At 46.0% G+C, this 17,205-nt stretch overlaps 2 protein-coding genes across 2 annotated transcripts in view; one reads left to right on the top strand and one right to left on the bottom strand.

The window, feature by feature from the left end:
* LOC119843331 (butyrophilin subfamily 1 member A1-like) overlaps positions 1-6,611 on the top strand; it is a 29,359-nt gene extending 22,748 nt beyond the window's left edge. Inside the window, exons 7-8 of the mRNA XM_038372555.2 lie at positions 1,404-1,430; positions 4,167-6,611. Coding sequence (XP_038228483.1) covers positions 1,404-1,430; positions 4,167-4,690 — 551 coding nt within the window. The 3' untranslated portion in view covers positions 4,691-6,611. The remainder of the gene's footprint in view (positions 1-1,403; positions 1,431-4,166) is intronic.
* The window catches only part of LOC119843336 (butyrophilin subfamily 1 member A1-like), a 1,931,986-nt gene that overhangs the window by 1,371,833 nt on the left and 542,948 nt on the right, over positions 1-17,205 (bottom strand). The gene's annotated exons all lie outside the window — the stretch shown is intronic.

The following is a 17,205-nucleotide window of genomic DNA, read 5'->3' as shown; positions in this document are numbered from 1 at the left end:
ATCTTTGTTTGGGGGGATGTTGCTTGTTTTGGGGTTTTTTTTATTTCGTTTGGTTTTTAATGAAATTTTTAAAAGGTGTTGCGGGCTGGGTTAATATTAAATATGTGGAATTTCACATTGAAAGGAAACTTTAAAAAAAAGTTATATGTGACTAAAACCATGAATGTTGAATAGAAATGACCCATCAGCCTTAATCTTGGTACTGACAATCTAATATAATAAAGGTATGAGATTTAACATATGCAATGAAGGGAAAATCTAAGGGCCTGATTCAGGAAAGTTTTATGCTAGTATTTAAGTGTCTCCCTATTTAGGGCAGCCCTTAAGCACATGCTTAACTTTAGGCATGTGTTTTTGTCCCATTGAAGGCAATTGGGCCGTAAGCGCATGTCAAAATTTTGCATGTGCCTAAACCTTTACTTTCTAGTAAGAACATGAGGCACTGAAGATGGAAAGTTTATATTTCTAGAAATCAAAGATACAATAAATCCTTAAAGCATATTATCAAAATATTAATATTAGTAAATTTATTTCCTGTTGTTATTTCAAATCTTTGGAAATAATGATAATGGGTTCAGACCTCCTCCAACTGGGTTGGATACAAAACTAGGGTCTTTCCCTTCTCTCTTGTGAGATTTGGAATTGGGTCCATATGATACAATTTGAGGCTTTGCCATGGACATCAGTGAGCGAAGCATTAGACCTTCAATAAAAGAGGTTATTTGTTTTTGTTTGTTTGTTTTAAAGATACACTAAAGTTATCTCCAGGTTAAGTATGATGATATAGAAATAAATATTAGTTACTGGAAATTTCTGTAAACTCGCTATTCAATGCGTAGCCTTTGAAAGAGAACTGCTCATGTACTGTAAATATATTTCTGACATTATTGCATGGTAACTTTTGACTAGAACTTATAACTAGAGATTTTTGGAAGATGTGCTGGACATTTTGCTTTTTGAAAATTAGTTTTCCCCCAAAAAAGTCAAAATATTTAAAAAAAATAATAATGGAACCAAAAAGTTTTTAATAATGAAAATTGTCATTTCAAATTGACATTTCAGCACAAAGTATGGTTTTGTTTGTTTAAATGGAAAAAAGGTCTGAAAACTGATATTTTAATTTGAAATGAAACAAAAATTGTCTCATATATCTAAATGTTGATTTACATTTTTTTTTATTATTTTCACCTATCCCCACATGAGAATCATCTTTTTTTTTTCTCTAAAAATTACCATTTCAATTAAATATTTTTTGCAGGAAAAGTTTTCAAACACATTTTTGACCAGATTTACTTATAACCGTTTCCCCCTTTCCATTCCTCACATTTCATTCTGTATAATATTGCTGCCTGCTAATTCAGTGTTCATTCTGAGGAGTTCTCATTTCTTATTCTTGATTGCAGGGTGGAAAGACTGCCTTTCAGAAGCAGGTAATAAATATTCATATTTTATCAAAGCTCAAAGCCCAAATCCCATCCCCCGAAGGGTTCCTAACATTCTGTTTTTGCTTTTTTTGACTGCTGCTGCACACTGAGCAGATGTTTCAGAGCAGGGTTGACCACTTTGATTGGACGTCTTTCTGGAGATTTCATCACACGACATAATCTTTAATTAAAGTTGAAACTTTAATTCCTGGAGACTCCAGGACAATTCTGGAGGGTTAGCAACCCTATGTCATAGAACTATCCACATTGACTCCAAGGTCTCTTTCTTGAGTAGCAACAGCTAATTTAGACCCCAACATTTAGTTGGGATTACGTTTTCCAGCGTGCAGTACTTTGCATCTATCAGCATTGAATTTCATCAGCCGTTTTGTTGCAGGCAGTTTCCTTGCTCAGAAATCCCTTGGTCTGCCACACCAGCAAGCTGTGTGCCTAGGGAGTTCTGGTCCAGATCCACAAACCCAGACAAGGCACCTAATTCCCAGTTTTAGGCATTACTGTGATCCACAAAACCGCTGCCTGGCTGCCTCCTGAACGGAGGTGTCTGAACTTAGGGACTTTCACTGCAAAAATGTAGGCACCAAGGGCCTACGTTTCTGCCTCTGTCAGGCACAGCACTGCCTCCCTGTAGGCACCCAGGTGCCTTTCTCCCACCTAAACCCCCATGTGAGTTCTGGGGGCATGGGGGTGGGACTTTGGGGGAAGAGGAGGAGCAGGGGTTGGAGGCCACGTAGGTGGGTGGGTCCACAGGGGGAAGAGGAGGAGCAGGGGGCAGGGCCATGGAAAGGGGTCGGGCCACACAGGGGGGAGGAACAAGGGTGGGGCCACAGAAAGAGGTGGGGTCTGATGTCCCCCCCACCCTCTACTGAGGTTCTGGGACTGTTGGCTAGAGCACTTACCTGAGAGATGGGAGATCCCTGTTTTAATCCCTTCTCTTGAGCAGGCAGAGTTAGTCACACAATTAGGGATTGGTCCTGCTTTGAGCAGGGGGTTGGACTAGATGACCTCCTGAGGTCCCTTCCAACTCTGATATTCTATGAATCTCCTACAGCCCAGGTGAGCACCCTAATCACTGGACTAAAGGTTATAAGGGAATGTGCATTTTTCCTCACCCCCACTGTTTTGTGTAGAACTAGCCAGTCTCTGAGCACATCTACCAGTTCAGGCCCGGCAGGCAGGACAGGCATTCAGCTGCCTGCATCCGCCAGGTTCATGGATCTCAAGCAGAGATAGGCACCTCCATGCTGTCCAGACTTGGGCATTATCTCCATGAGCAGGGCAGGGCGTAGCACACACCCCTCCCACCAGTTAGTTTAGGCAGTGCCTTGTCTAGCATGGCGGCTTTTGTGAATCCCCTCCTTAAAGTGCATCTACCCTGCACAGCATTCTTGTGGCAGTGCATATGCTACACGCCCCCCTAGCATGGGTATAAATAGCAGTTGTAGACGGTGAGGCACGGCTTAGGCAAGTAAAGACACCCATGCCCCCTGTGGGTATGTACCCTACATGGCTCCCTACATGCCCAAGCAACACCTTCCCCAGAATGGGCTGCTGCCTCCCCACTGCCAGAGCCTTTCACCTCTGTAGGGAGCTGCTGGAGCCTTTCCCCGCCACAAGGGAAGACGCAAGCAGTGGGGAAAGGCTCTGGCGAGGGGAGACAGTGAGGAAAGTCTCCGACAGCTCTCCACTGCCAGAGCCTTTCCCTGTTGCCCCCACCCTGCCAGAGCCTTTCACTGAGACATGTAGCTACACATCACAGTGTCGATACAGCCTGCTTTTCACTGCACTGTGTGGCTACACGAACCCTGCACAATACTGCCTGTGGTGAGCAATCTAGATGTTAGGTGTTGTAACGCTGAGTGTCCCTTGGTGGAACGGGGGGCTCTGGTCTCTCTGCTTCCTCTCAGGGTCACTCTCACAACTCTCTGGCTTTCTCCCTGTAATACACACACTCACTCACACTCTCTGCAAACCCAAACCCCTAGCCCTTGCATCTGCAACAAAGGAAACCCCTCAGACCATGAAACTTAGCTCTGTCCTGCATTTGTTGCCTTCCTTGAAGACACTTTTAATACATAAAGGGGCTTGATTCCTCTTCCCATGGCTTGTAACAGAGTGAGCTCAGCACATCCACTGGCTTGAAGGAGGTTTTTGATTTTTTTTATTTATTTTTTTAATTCAAGACTGTAAACACACACACACACCCCCATTTCAGCATAATCATACTGTTCTTTCCCCTGCTCTTACCTGAGGGGATCCAGCAATGATCCCTGATCTCAGCTTCAGAGAAAGCAGAAGCATTAACAGTGGCAGATTTCTCCTGTTTGGAAAATGGAAGGGAAAAAAAAGTTTTCCAAAAAAATATTTTTAAAATGCTTTCCTTTTGAAGTGTTTAATATTTTTCTGGTTTAGCATTTTATGAGGATTTTTTTTTCATATTTTTTATTTTAAAATAGTCAGAATTGATTTTTTTAATTCATTTATTTATCTAAAACCTGTGTTTTGGCAAATGAAAAGTTTGTATAACATTTGTGATCACTTTAAAATATTAATTAAAATCTGTTCGTCATCCAGCTGTCCTTCCTCCCCCCAGATATACAGTCAAGAGAAAGGAGATACATTGATTCACTCTCCAGCTGGGGCAGATTCTGTCACTGACATGATCAAACCCTCCCCCAGGGCTCAGCTCTGTCTCTAACATTCTTATTCTCTTACTCTCTCCAGAGAGGGTGACCCTGGATCCAGACTCAGCAAATCCCTACCTCATCTTGTCGAAGGATCGGAAAAGAGTCAGACTGGGAGGCGCAGACGAGAAGCTGCTCGCCAATCATGAGGGATTTTGTTATTCTCCCTGTGTACTGGCCTCTGAGGGATTCACCTCTGGGACACATTATTGGGGGGTGGAAGTTGGGAGCAAAGGAGGCTGGGCTGTGGGGGTGGCCAGAGAGTCTGTGAGGAGGAAGGAAGGAGTAGTGATCCTTAATCCTGAGGAGGGGATCTGGGCTGTAGAGCGACAGTGGTGGGGTAAGTTCTGGGCTCTCACTAACCCTATGACACGCCTGTCCCTACGTAGGAAACCTGAGAAGATTCGGGTTTCTCTGGACTACGAAGCAGGCCTGGTGGAATTTTTCGATGCTGATAATGAGAAACCGTTCTATGCTTTCCGCTCGGCCTCTTTCGCTGATGAGAAAATCTTCCCTTTCTTCCGGGTTGGGGGTGCAGGAGCCCAGCTCAGACTGTGTCCGTGAGAAAGGGGTACATTATTCCACTTGGACTCACTCAAACGTGTTCTCATCAACTTAGGATATCTTTCATTCAGTTTATAAGATCACTTATAGCTCCTCTTTAACTTCGTACTATTTCCCTGTAAATAAAGAAATTTTGAAATAATGGATGTATTTTCTGCTCTTCTCCTGTCTACTTTATTCATTATTTCAGCTGCAATTTTCAGGGGGGAAAGGGTCCACTTCCCCATGAGAGTCGCAGATGCCCTCTTGACAGTCTGACAAGAGCCTGAGGCCTAGTCTACACTACAGAGTTAGGTTGATGCAAAGTAGCTAGCTAGGGAGCTAAGATACCTGCCCTGCCACAGCGATTTAATAACTCCACTTCCGTGAGAGGTGTAGAGTGAAGGTCGATGTAGTTAGGTCGACGCAGTGTCAGTGGAGACACTGAGTTACTTACATGGATTGTTACTAGCTTTCAGAAGCCAGCTTACAATGCCCCCCATTGACGGTACAATTAATACAAATGCTCCATATACCATAGCCCTAGAGCACTTTTCTGCTCTCCCATAACTATCTCAAACATACAACCAGGCATCCAGAAGATACTTACCGTTTCTCTCAATATCAGTCCCATTCCTTGCTGTTTCTTGACTAACCACTGCCCATATTCCCCTACCCTGAGCTGATTCCTGACTTTTGTGCTCAACTCAGGAAAACAAGAATTGAGAGGGAAGCTGTGAAAGGAAGTTATGTTGAGCATGGTGGGTGGCAGAACACATTCCAAAGAATGGAGGCGTAGGAACAAAGAGCTAAATTAGATTTAAAATAGAACTTGATAAATTGATGAGTGGGATTGTATCATTATGTGTTTGCCTGCGATGCTGAGAGATAGGGATTGGTGGCCTGGGCGGCCCATTTAGTCGTAAATCTTTTGTTCAAAATCTCATGCTTCATGGTTTCAGATGGTCTCCTGAAGGCATCAGGAAAGAAATACCCCTTCCCTGATATATTCCGGGTTTTATTTTTTCTCCTTCTTCTGAAGTGTCAGAGATTGGCCATGGCTGGAGATGGGACATTGACTGGGATGGCTTAAAAAATTGTCTTTCTCAGATGCTTGGGTGGTGTGTCTTGTTCACATGTTCAGGGGCAAAATGATCCACATTTTGAGGTCAGGAATTTTTCTGTAGGTGTGGCACTCTGTACCTCAAAGCAAGCACTGTGGAACCCCCATATCCAACCCTGTCATATCATTATGATATATTTAATGAAAATCAGGCTACATGGGATATCATATAAAAGATCATGATCTGCTAAAACCCATTGTTCTGTCAAGATACGTATCTCATTAGCATGTACCAAGGTATGAGATTTTGCCATATGTTTGTTACTGAAATGTGGTGTAAGTTTGCTAGTGACATAAAAAGAAGGCAAACCACTCCCAGGAGGGTGGTCAATGACAACTAATCAGCAGGGGGGCTGTAATCAAGGGATTTACAATTCAATGTCAGTTGCATAAGACAACACCAGAGGGATTGCTTAACCCTGTGACTCAGCAAAACCCACCAGGACATGTTTGGGCTAGTATTTTGCAGGCACAGACTGAAAATAAGGGACAGTGGCATTATGCTTTTACCTTTCTCCCCGCCCCCTCACCTCCCCTCCCTTATGCTGGAAGCAACAAGAACGCTGGAAAGAACAAAGACTATAACTGAAGAGACTGGTCCCAGGCTTGAGAGAGAAGCCTGTGTATTAAGAACTGTAACATACGGGGGGGGGGGTGAGAAAACTGCTTGATCTAAATACATCTAAAGTTTCAGATTTAAACTGTGCGCTTACCTTTTATTTTCTTTAGTAACTATCTCTGACCTTTTATGCCTACCACTTATAATCACTTACAATCTCTTTCTGTAGTTAATAAATCTGTTTTATATTTCACCTAAAACAGTGTGTTTTGATTGAAGTGCTTGAGAAATCTCAGATCAGTTTACAAAGGCTTGTGTATGTCCTCTCCACACTGAGGGAGGGGCAAACTGGGTAATAAACTTACACTGATGAGGCTTCTGACCAGGGCAAGACAGTACAGTTCTGGAGTGCAAGGCTGGGGACTGATTGGCCTGTGCCTTTCTCTGTGTGATTCATCAGTGGTTCAGGGAGCATTCATGCAATTTAGCTGGGTGTGGAGCTCCACATGCTGTTGTGCTGAGCGATAACAGCACCTAGAGGGGTTTGATGCTTATCACTAACAAAGCACTGTGAGAGACAGCCCAAGCTGGAGAGTTAAGGGGACACAGCGGGACCCCCAGTACCAGGTTGTACCCCAGGGATCCTGTCACAATAGGGACCTTGGATTTTTTTTTCACCTAGCTCCACAGCATGGCGTGTGAGTTGCTTGCTATAATCATCTGGGGGTATCTCACCAAAGGAATTCCTTGCCATTGCAGGGGCCTCAGACAGTGGTGCTTCACAGTCCCACCAATTCCAGGCCGGTGGCAGACAATAGTTTAGTCTCCAGATGGTTGTAATGCTTTAGCCTAATCCAGATAATTGGGCTCTTTGCAGGGGTAATTTAATGGGGTGGGGTATAGTGGCCTAGGATGTGCAGGAGGTCAGATTACAACATATGCCTGGTGAGGGATTGTTGGAAAACTCATACGCTGCTGAATATTTTGCCTTCGAAATGCATGTAATCCACTGCATGTAGAATGGTAAGATTTTACTGTATGTTTGTTACTAGGATGACCATATTCCAGGTGTCCAAAAAGAGGACACTGTTGAGGGGTGGGAGCTGGGGGGGAAGAATAGGAGGGTAGAGTTGACGGTGCAGAAGGGGGTGCGGTGGAGGTACTCACGAGGTGAGGGCAGTATCAGTCACTGTCATAGTGGCAGGGTGGTGGGAACAAGCCAGGGGAGAGACCCAGTCCTGAACACTGGTGGAGCTGAGCCCCCTGGCCCTGAATTTTCTAGAGGCCGGGCACCACAGGCTCATATAACTCACTGCCCCTGCAGCGTGGTGGCAGGTCAAGCTGTACTGACTCTTAGTTTCCAGCTGTATTGAATTGTACTCAAAGGTGGCTAAAAATGAGTGAAATACATTGTTACCATTTCTTCTTCCCATCTGCAATTGCTGGGGTGGCCACCGGGGTGTTCATGGGATGGGACCTGCTCACAGGCAGCAGGTATAATAGGCCAGGGCAGGCTAAGCCTCCCCTGACGCAGCTGCAGCTGCCAGTTGCAGGTTTACACAGGGAAGTTTTTGCTTATTATTATGCACCATGCAGATTCCAGGACAGCTGAAGAGATGGCATGTGCTATTCAGCTTCCTGGGTTCATCAGTGATCTCCCTGGATGTGAGCTTTTCCCGTGGGGCAGCTTAGGGTCTCAAGCAGGGAGGCGTGGCATGGCACAGCTGGGAGGGCTCCAGCCAGCCCAGGGCTCCTCCCACTACCCATAGACCTGCTTCAAACAACAGTATCTGAGGGTTTGACTGTACTAGGCGGGAGGTTTCTCTCTCTCATTGTATGATCCTAGTGTAGACAGGGCAAGTGGTAGTTTCACCTTAGTGTAACTGGGCGAGAGGAACTATAGGGGATGGCTTGGCAGACTCGTGTTCACCTTAATCAGCTACATGGTGGTGAAGCGTCATTAGCCTCATCCCCATGAGGATGGTACAATGAGATCAGTGTTTTGTATTCGCTATTGCACTGTACAAAACACACCCTTTCTCCAGCATGGACAAGGCCTAAAGGACAGGATCTCAAGGGTGAAAAAGCTTGGAACACCCACACATGACGGAGACTTTGTTTTCTGTGGGCTTCCTATTTAAGTGATTAGGACATGGCCTCTGGGTTTTAGGGAGTATTAACGGCTGGGTAAGTGAATTGTGCAGTAACTAGCCAGTTCTTGCTCCGCAGCTGCAACTGTGTGTCTAACAAAATGGGCTTAAGTAGTAACGTTGGGCCAGACTTTCAGCTGGTTTCACTGACGTCAAAGGGTCTGAAAATATCCACTTAATGTGCAGTGGCAGTCAAAAAAGCAAACAGAATGTCGGAAATCATTCAGAAAGGGACAGCTAATAAGACAGAAAATATCTTCTTGCCTCTATATAAATCCATGGTACGCACACATCTTCAATACTGCGTGCAGATGTGCTCACCTCATCTCAAAAAAGATACATTGGAATTGGAAAAGCTTCAGAAAAGGGCAACAAAAATGAGGGGTACAGAACAGCTGCCATATGAGAAGAATTTAATGAGATTGGGACTTTTCAGCTTGGAAAAGAGACGACTGGGGAGGGGGATATGATTGAGGTCAATAAAATCACGACTGGTGCGGAGACAGTAAATAAGGAAGTGTTATTTACTCCTCAGAACACAAGAACTAGGGGTCACCAAATGAAATTAAGAGGCAGCAGGTTTAAAACAAACAAAAGGAAAGATTTCTTCACACGACGCACAGTCAACCTGTGGAACTCTTTGCTAGAGGATGCTGTGAAGGCCAAGACTATAACGGGGTTCAAAAAAGAACGAGATAAGTTCATGGAGGATAGATTCATCAATGGCTATTAGCCAGGATGGGCAGGGATGGTGTCCCTAGCCTCCTTTTGCCAGATGCTGAGAATGGACAGGGGATGGATCACTTGATGATCACCAGTTCTGTTCATTCCCTCTGGAGCACCTGGCATTGGCCACTGTCGGAAGACAGGATACTGAGCTAGATGGTCCTTTGGTCTGACCCAGTAGGGCCATTCTAACGTAGGCTGACTTACCCCACCTGAGAATTTGGCCTCCAACTGATGCAGAAACAGGATTTGAACAGGGAATTCCCACCCCTCGGGGGTAGGGAGTGCTTCAACCCAGTGTTCCCTCTAATGTTTCCCACACATGTGTGGAATGAATTTTGTTATGTGCACCAATATGGAGGTGATGTGTGACACATCAACTTCATATTGGTGCACATAACAAAATTCATGTGGTGGAATGGGGCTGAGAGGTTTGGGAGGGGGCTCAGGGCTGGGGCAGCGGGGTGGGGGGCAGGGGTGTGAGGGTTCCAGCTGAGGGTGCAGGCTCTGGGGTGGGGCTGGGGATGAGGGGCTCAGGGCTGGAGTGCTTTCTTAAAGAGACAGTGCGCTCACACACTCACTCAGGCACGCACACTCTCCCCTCAGCACAACATACAGTCACATATGGGCTGTGCTGTGAGGCATCAGGAGCCGCTGCTCTCCTGCCCTCTCCTTATGCAGCCCAGGCAGGGAATGTGACCTGGGTGCAGGAAGTCCCGACCTCGCTCCCCCCTTCACAGCTCCCTAAGGGTGGACAACACGGGGCAGAGGAGCATCAGTCCAGTGGGGGAGTGAGCAGCAATGCCAGCTGCTCCATCACTGACCCAGGTCAGTTTCTCCATGTGGGTGCAGGAGGGGGATGCAGAGATAAGAGGCACCGGAGGAAGGTGCAGGGATTAGGGGTGCAGGAGGGTGGTACAGGGGTAGGAGTGAACAGGGTGCCTGCATTGGGGTGAAGAGGGCACAGTGCAGGGGTTAGGGGGGCTGGAAGGAGGTACAGGGGTAAGAGGGAAAGGGGTGTAGGGATTAGGGGCATGAAGGGATTAGGGACAAAGGGGGCACAGTGTAAGGGTTAGGGGTGAAGGGAGGATGGGGAGCCCACGGGGGCCAGGGGTACTGGGGGCCACACCATGCGCACTGGGGCCAGGGGCACCAAAATGCAAATTCGCCCAGGGTGCCACTTTCCCTAGGCCAGCCCTGGTCGCCCATTCCCAGCTTCTGGCAAATGGAGGCTAGGGACACCATCCTTGCCCATCCTGGCTAATAGCCATTGATGGACCTGTCCTCCATGAATTTATCTAGTTTTTTTTTTAATCCTGTTATAGTCTTGGCCTGCACAACAGCCTCCGGCAAGGAGTTCCACAGGTTGACTGTACATTGTGTGAAAAAATACTTCCTTTTGTTTGTTTTAAACCTGCTGCCTGTTAATTTCATTTCGTGACCCCTAGTTCTTGTGTTATGAGGAGTAACTAACACTTCCTTATTTACGGTCTCCACACCCGTCATGACTTTATAGATCTCTATCATCTCCCTTCTTCAAGCTGAAAAGTCCCGGTGTGATTCATCTCTCCTCACATGGAAGCTGTGCAGGGAGCTGGCTGGGATGCAAGTGGGGGCTGCGGCTTCAGTGGAGGTTACTGAGCATGTTCGGGTCCCTGCGGCCTGCCCAGGAAACAGCAAAGTTGTAAATATTGGTAAGTGTGGGGGACGGGGGGGGGAATTCCCTGAAACCATGTGAGCGCAGCTCAGCTGTTTTCTCCTCCCCTCTCAGCCTCCCCACGGCAAGTGGCAGCCAGCCCAGTCCCTGCCTCTTCCCCCAGCACAGGGCCTGGCAAGGGGGAGAGGAGACCCCACCGCCCCCCCCAGGCCGGGAAGGCGGGGGGTGAAGAGCCCCAGGAGCTGCCGAAGGAGCAGAGGTGAGGCTGGGAGGCAGATGTGGGGGCGGAACTGGTGTGGGGGCTGTGACAGGGGCAGATTTGGGGGGGGCAGTGGTGCAAGTAACATTATTTTCTTCAGGTTTCAGAGTAGCAGCCGTGTTAGTCTGTATTTGCAAAAAGAAAAGGAGTACTTGTGGCACCTTAGAGACTAACAAATTTATTTGAGCATGAACTTTCGTGAGCTACAGCTCACTTCATCGGATGCATTTTGTTCCCCTCTCCATCCCACGCTACCTGGGTGGGAGGGAGCTGGAAGGGCGGGGCCGGGGGTTCTGCTCCTTTCCCTGCTGGGAGGGGCAGCAGCGTGTGGGGAAAGGGGCAGAACAGAGGCAGCTCCCCTGGCTGCTGCCCCCCCTTCTCCTGAGGGCTGGGGGGTCGGTGTCTTTCCGGTGCGCGCTGCAGGCTGGTGCAGCCTGACCGGACCCGACCGGCCTAGGGCCCTGCTGGGGGAGGGGGAGAATCGAGGTGTTAGATCTGGGGGCAGAACTGCTGGGAAGGGCGGGGAATCGATTTGAGGGTTGGGGGGCAGGTTATTTGCTGGGCCGGGCAGAGGAGGGCGGTGGGAGCTTGTGCCCTGGGGCAGAAAATCACCTTGCTCGGTAAAGGCGGGTGACGGGGGGGGGCACTGAAGTGTCCCCCATACATCCTGTGGGTGGCAGGGGGAGTTCAGGCATCGACACCCCAAACCCCGGCATCAGCTTGTTTTATTCATCTCGTGCTCTGGGGGGCTTATTGCGGGACCCTTGGGAGGCGGGGGGCTGACTTGTTAGTTCTGATCAGTCCGGGTTCCCAACGCTGCACCTTTTATAGAAGCCTCCACGTCTCTCCTCCCACCAGCTCAGCATTTCAGGGAAGGAAACGCCCACCTGCGCACAGGGGCAGACAGAGCATGTTCCTGAGCTCCGGGGGGGAGCCAGTCAGGGCCTCGGGGAACCTTATGAGATGTCTCCAGGATGAAGCTACTGGTGCCATCGCTCTGGTGTATTGCAGAGAACCTGTCGCTCCAGAGCGTGGGTGCAATTTCTGCCCATCTGCACCCCTCTGTGCCAGGAGGGAGCCGAGACATCCATCCCCTGGCCTGTACCCCTTTCAAGAGGCTGATTTATTTTGCCTACCTCCCAGTTCCACCTCATTTAAAAATAACTTGCTTGCAAAATCAGACATAAAAATACAACAGTGTCACAGCCACTTGTACTGGAAAAGTGCTGACTTTCTCATTGTTACCATATAATTATAAAATAAATTAATTGGAATTTAAATCTTGTACTTACATTTCTGCATATAGTATATAGAGCAGTATAAACAAGCCATTGTCTGTCTGAAATTTTAGTTTGCACTGACTTTGCTAGTGCTTTTTATGTAGCCTATTGTAAAACAAGGCAAATATCTAGAAGAGTTGACGTACCCTCTGGCAGGCTTTTGCATATCCCAAGGGTATGTGTAGCCTCAATTGAGAACCGCTGCCCTAGATGGCTGAACAGAACTTAAGATGCATCCAATGAAGTGAGCTGTAGCTCACGAAAGCTTTTGCTCAAATAAATTTGTTAGTCTCTAAGGTGCCACACGTCCTCCTTTTCTTTTTGTGAATACAGACTAACACGGCTGTTACTCTGAAACCAGAATTTAAGAGTGGTTAATAAATGGAAGTAACACTTTTGTATTATAAATTCAACACCTGCTGCTGGCAGAAATCTGCAAATGAAATGTAGGTGTGTTGTCTGTGTTGAAAAAGCTGCTTTTTATGTTGGAGGAAATGTAATAGGAGTAGAGCAGAAAATTAAGAAGGTGTGCATGCTGTTTTAGAAATGACAGATGTGTCTGCTGACAGTTCTGTATATGTAGATGGGCTATTCTGTATGTATCGCATGCACACGACAATCTGTCTCCTCCGAAGAGTAAAACTCCCCAGCCTAAAAAAGAGTTCTTTCCCCTCATTGTTCTGCTTGTTGCTGTGTTGGGGATCTGGCAGGTATTCCCACTGATTCAGTGTATTGTTTTCCAGAGATATTCCTGCATTGTGTCTGGGGATCAGTAGCCTTTATTTCAGAGGTCCCCAAACTGGGGGTATGCCCCCCCACTGGGGCATGGAGGAAAGTTGGGGGTGTGGGGGGCTTGGCAGGGCCTAGGCCAGTCCCCGAGAGGGGCAAGGAGGGAGCACCACCCAGCCCCACTCCACTCCCAGCTCTGCTCTGGTCCTGCCCATAGCCACATCCCAGCTCCTGTCCCTGTCCCCAGCCTTGGTGTGGTCCCACCCCCAGCTTCAGCCCCTGGCTGCAGCCCCACTCCTGGGGGGGGGATGCGGAAAGCGGTAAGGGAGGGGCATGACCCTCAAAAGTTTGGGGGCAGCTGCTTTATTTGGAGAAATAATGATGTTAGACATGGTATATAGTTCATATGAACAGTATTATAGGGCTTATTCCTTCACCCACTCACTTCCCTGGTCCTTCTCGCATGAGCAGAGAGCAACAATACCCAAAGTCCAGAGGTGCAAACAATTTGATGTATATTGGGGTGAACTTCCAGCAAGCTTAAATCCATTTTTCCTTATTGCATTGATTCACCACCTGTATCCTGTGGTAAAGACACATGTTGAAGACAGATATGTGCTTCTATAGCATTTTTATAATTTAAAATTAATCTTCTGCTTATTACCACTTGGTACCTTTTTTCCCATAATCTTATGGCATGGGGTTATTCCTGGGTCATTTATTTATGTTAGCATTTCTTATCTCCAAGGCCTAAAATAGCTAAACTAAAGTCTTGCAGGCCTCAGCCTCCAGGTTCTTGCGTTTCATAGATTCATAGATACTAAGGTCAGAAGGGACCATTCTGAACATCTAGTCCGACCTCCTGCACAGCGCAGGCCACAGAATCTCACCCACCCACTCCTACAAAAAACCTCACCTATGTCTGAGCTATTGAAGTCCTTAAATCATGGTTTAGACTTCAAGGAGCAGAGAAGCCTCCCTCAAGTCACCCATGCCCCATGTTACAGAGGAAGGCGAAAAACCTCCAGGGCCTCTCCAATCTGCCCTGGAGGAAAATTCCTTCCCGACCCCAAATATGGCGATCAGCTAAACCCTGAGCATATGGGCAAGATTCACCAGCCAGATACCCAGGAAAGAATTTTCTGTAGTAACTCAGATCCCATCCATCTAATATCCCATCTCAGGGGATTAGTCCTATTTACCCTGAATATTTAAAGATCAATTACTTACCAAAATCCCATTATCCCATCATACCATCTCCTCCATAAACTTGTCGAGTAGAATCTTAAAACCAGATAGATCTTTTGCCCCCACTGCTTCCCTTGGAAGGCTATTCCAAAACTTCACTCCTCTGATGGTTAGAAACCTTTGTCTAATTTCAAGTCTAAACTTCTTGGTGGCCAGTTTATACCCATTTGTTCTTGTGTCCACATTGGTGCTGAGCTGAAATAATTCCTCTCCCTCTCCTGTATTTATCCCTCTGATATATTTATAGAGAGCAATCATATCTCCCCTCAACCTTCTTTTAGTTAGGCTAAACAAGCCAAGCTCCTTAAGTCTCCTTTCATAAGACAAGTTTTCCATTCCTCGGATCATCCTAGTAGCCCTTCTCTGTACCTGTTCCAGTTTGAATTCATCCTTTTTAAACATGGGAGACCAGAACTGCACACAGTATTCTAGGTGAGGTCTCACCAGTGCCTTGTATAATGGTACTCAAACCTCCTTATCCCTACTGGAAATGCCTCTCCTGATGCATCCCAAAACCGCATTAGCGTTTTTCACAGCCATATCACATTGGCAGCTCATAGTCATCCTATGATCAACCAATACTCCAAGGTCCTTCTCCTCTTTCGTTACTTCTAATTGATGCGTCCCCAACTTATAACTAAAATTCTTGTTATTAATCCCTAAATGCATAACCTTACACTTCTCACTATTAAATTTCATCCTATTACTATTACTCCAGTTTACAAGGTCATCCAGATCCTCCTGTATAATATCCCGATCCTTCTCTGAATTGGCAATACCTCCCAGCTTTGTATCATCTGCAAACTTTATTAGCACACTCCCACTTTTTGTGCCAAGGTCAGTAATAAAAAGATTAAATAAGATTGGTCCCAAAACCGATCCCTGAGGAACTCCACTGGTAACCTCCCTCCAACCTGACAGTTCGCCTTTCAGTAGGGCCCGTTGCAGTCTCCCCTTTAACCAATTCCTTATCCACCTTTTGATGTTCATGTTGATCCCCATCTTTTCAAATTTAACTAATAATTCCCCATGTGGCACGGTATCAAATGCCTTACTGAAATCTAGGTAAATTAGATCCACTGCATTTCCTTTATCTAAAAAATCTGTTACTTTTTCAAAAAAAGGAGATTAGGTTGGTTTGGCACGATCTACCTTTTGTAAAACCATGTTGTATTTTGTCCCATTTACCATTGACTTCAATGTCCTTAACTAATTTCTCCTTCAAAATTTTTTCCAGGACCTTGCATACTACAGATGTCAAACTAACTGGCCTGTAGTTACCCGGATCACTTTTTTTCCCTTTCTTCAAAATAGGAACTATTAGCAATTCTCCAATCATTCGGTACTACTCCTGAGTTTACAGATTCATTAAAAATTCTTGCTAATGGGCTTGCAATTTCAGGTGCCAATTCCTTTAATATTCTTGGATGAAGATTATCTGGGCCCCCGATTTAGTCCCATTAAGCTGTTTCAGTTTCGCTTCTACCTCAGATATGGTAATATCTACCTCCATATCCTCATTCCCGTTTGTCATGCTACCATTATCCCCAAGATCCTCTTTAGCCTTATTAAAGACTGAGGCAAAGTATTTGTTTAGATATTGGGCCATACCTAGATTATCTTTAACCTCCACTCCATCCTCAGTGTTTAGCGGCCCCACTTCTTCTTTCTTAGTTTTCTTCTTATTTATAGGGCTATAGAACCTTTTACTATTGGTTTTAATTCCCTTTGCAAGGTCCAACTTGACTCGACTTTTAGCCTGTCTCACTTTATCCCTACATGTTCTGACCTCAATTAGGTAGCTTTCCTTGCTGATCTCTCCCATCTTCCACTCCCTGTATGCTTTCTGCTTCTTCTTAATCACCTCTCTAAAATGCTTGCTCATACAGCTTGGTCTACAACTCCTTCCTATGAATTTTTTCCCCTTTCTTGGGATACAGGCTTCCGATAACTTCTGCAGCTTTGATTTAAAGTAATCCCAGGCCTCCTCTACCTTTAGATCCATAAATTCTTCAGTCCAATCCACTTCCCTAACTAATTTCCTTAATTTTTGAAAGTCAGCCCTTTTGAAATCAAAAACTCTAGTTGCAGATTTATTTTTGTTAATCCTTCCATTTAGTTTGAACTGAATTAGCTCATGATCACTTGAGCCAAGATTGTCCCCTACAACCATTTCTTCTATGAGGTCCTCGCTACTCACCAAAATTAAATCTAAAATGGCTTCCCCTCTAGTCAGTTCAGCAACTACTTGATGAAGGAATCCATCAGCTATTGCATCTAGGAAAATCTGAGCCCTATTATTATTACTAGCACTGGTCCTCCAGTCTATATCTGGGAAGTTAAAGTCTCCCATGATCACGCAGTTTCCATTATTATTTACTTTATTAAAAACATTAAAAAGGGCTCTATCCATATCCAAATTAGATCTATAGCACACCCCAAGCACTATCGTAGGAGAGGCTTTACTCGTTATCTTCCCCAATGTAATTTTTGCCCAGACGGACTCTGTCTTATCCATTGCATCGCTTCTTATTTCTTTACATTCTACTTCATCATTGATATACAATGCTACTCCACCCCCTTTACCTTTGTTTCTGTCTTTCCTAAACAGCACATACCCTTCAATACCTGTAGTCCAGTCATGACTACTATTCCACCATGTTTCTGTTATCCCTATAATATCTGGTTTCACTTCCTGCACCAGTAGCTCTAGTTCCTCCATTTTGTTACCTAGGCTCCTCGCATTGGTGTACAAACATCTTAATTTTTGCTGTTTGGCCTCGCTCACATTTTGTACCCTATTAG

Source organism: Dermochelys coriacea, chromosome 14, assembly GCF_009764565.3.
Source record: "Dermochelys coriacea isolate rDerCor1 chromosome 14, rDerCor1.pri.v4, whole genome shotgun sequence".
Classification (NCBI taxonomy): domain Eukaryota; kingdom Metazoa; phylum Chordata; order Testudines; family Dermochelyidae; genus Dermochelys; species Dermochelys coriacea.
Note: the sequence above shows the minus strand (reverse complement) of the source record. Positions and strands in the feature narration are given on the sequence as shown.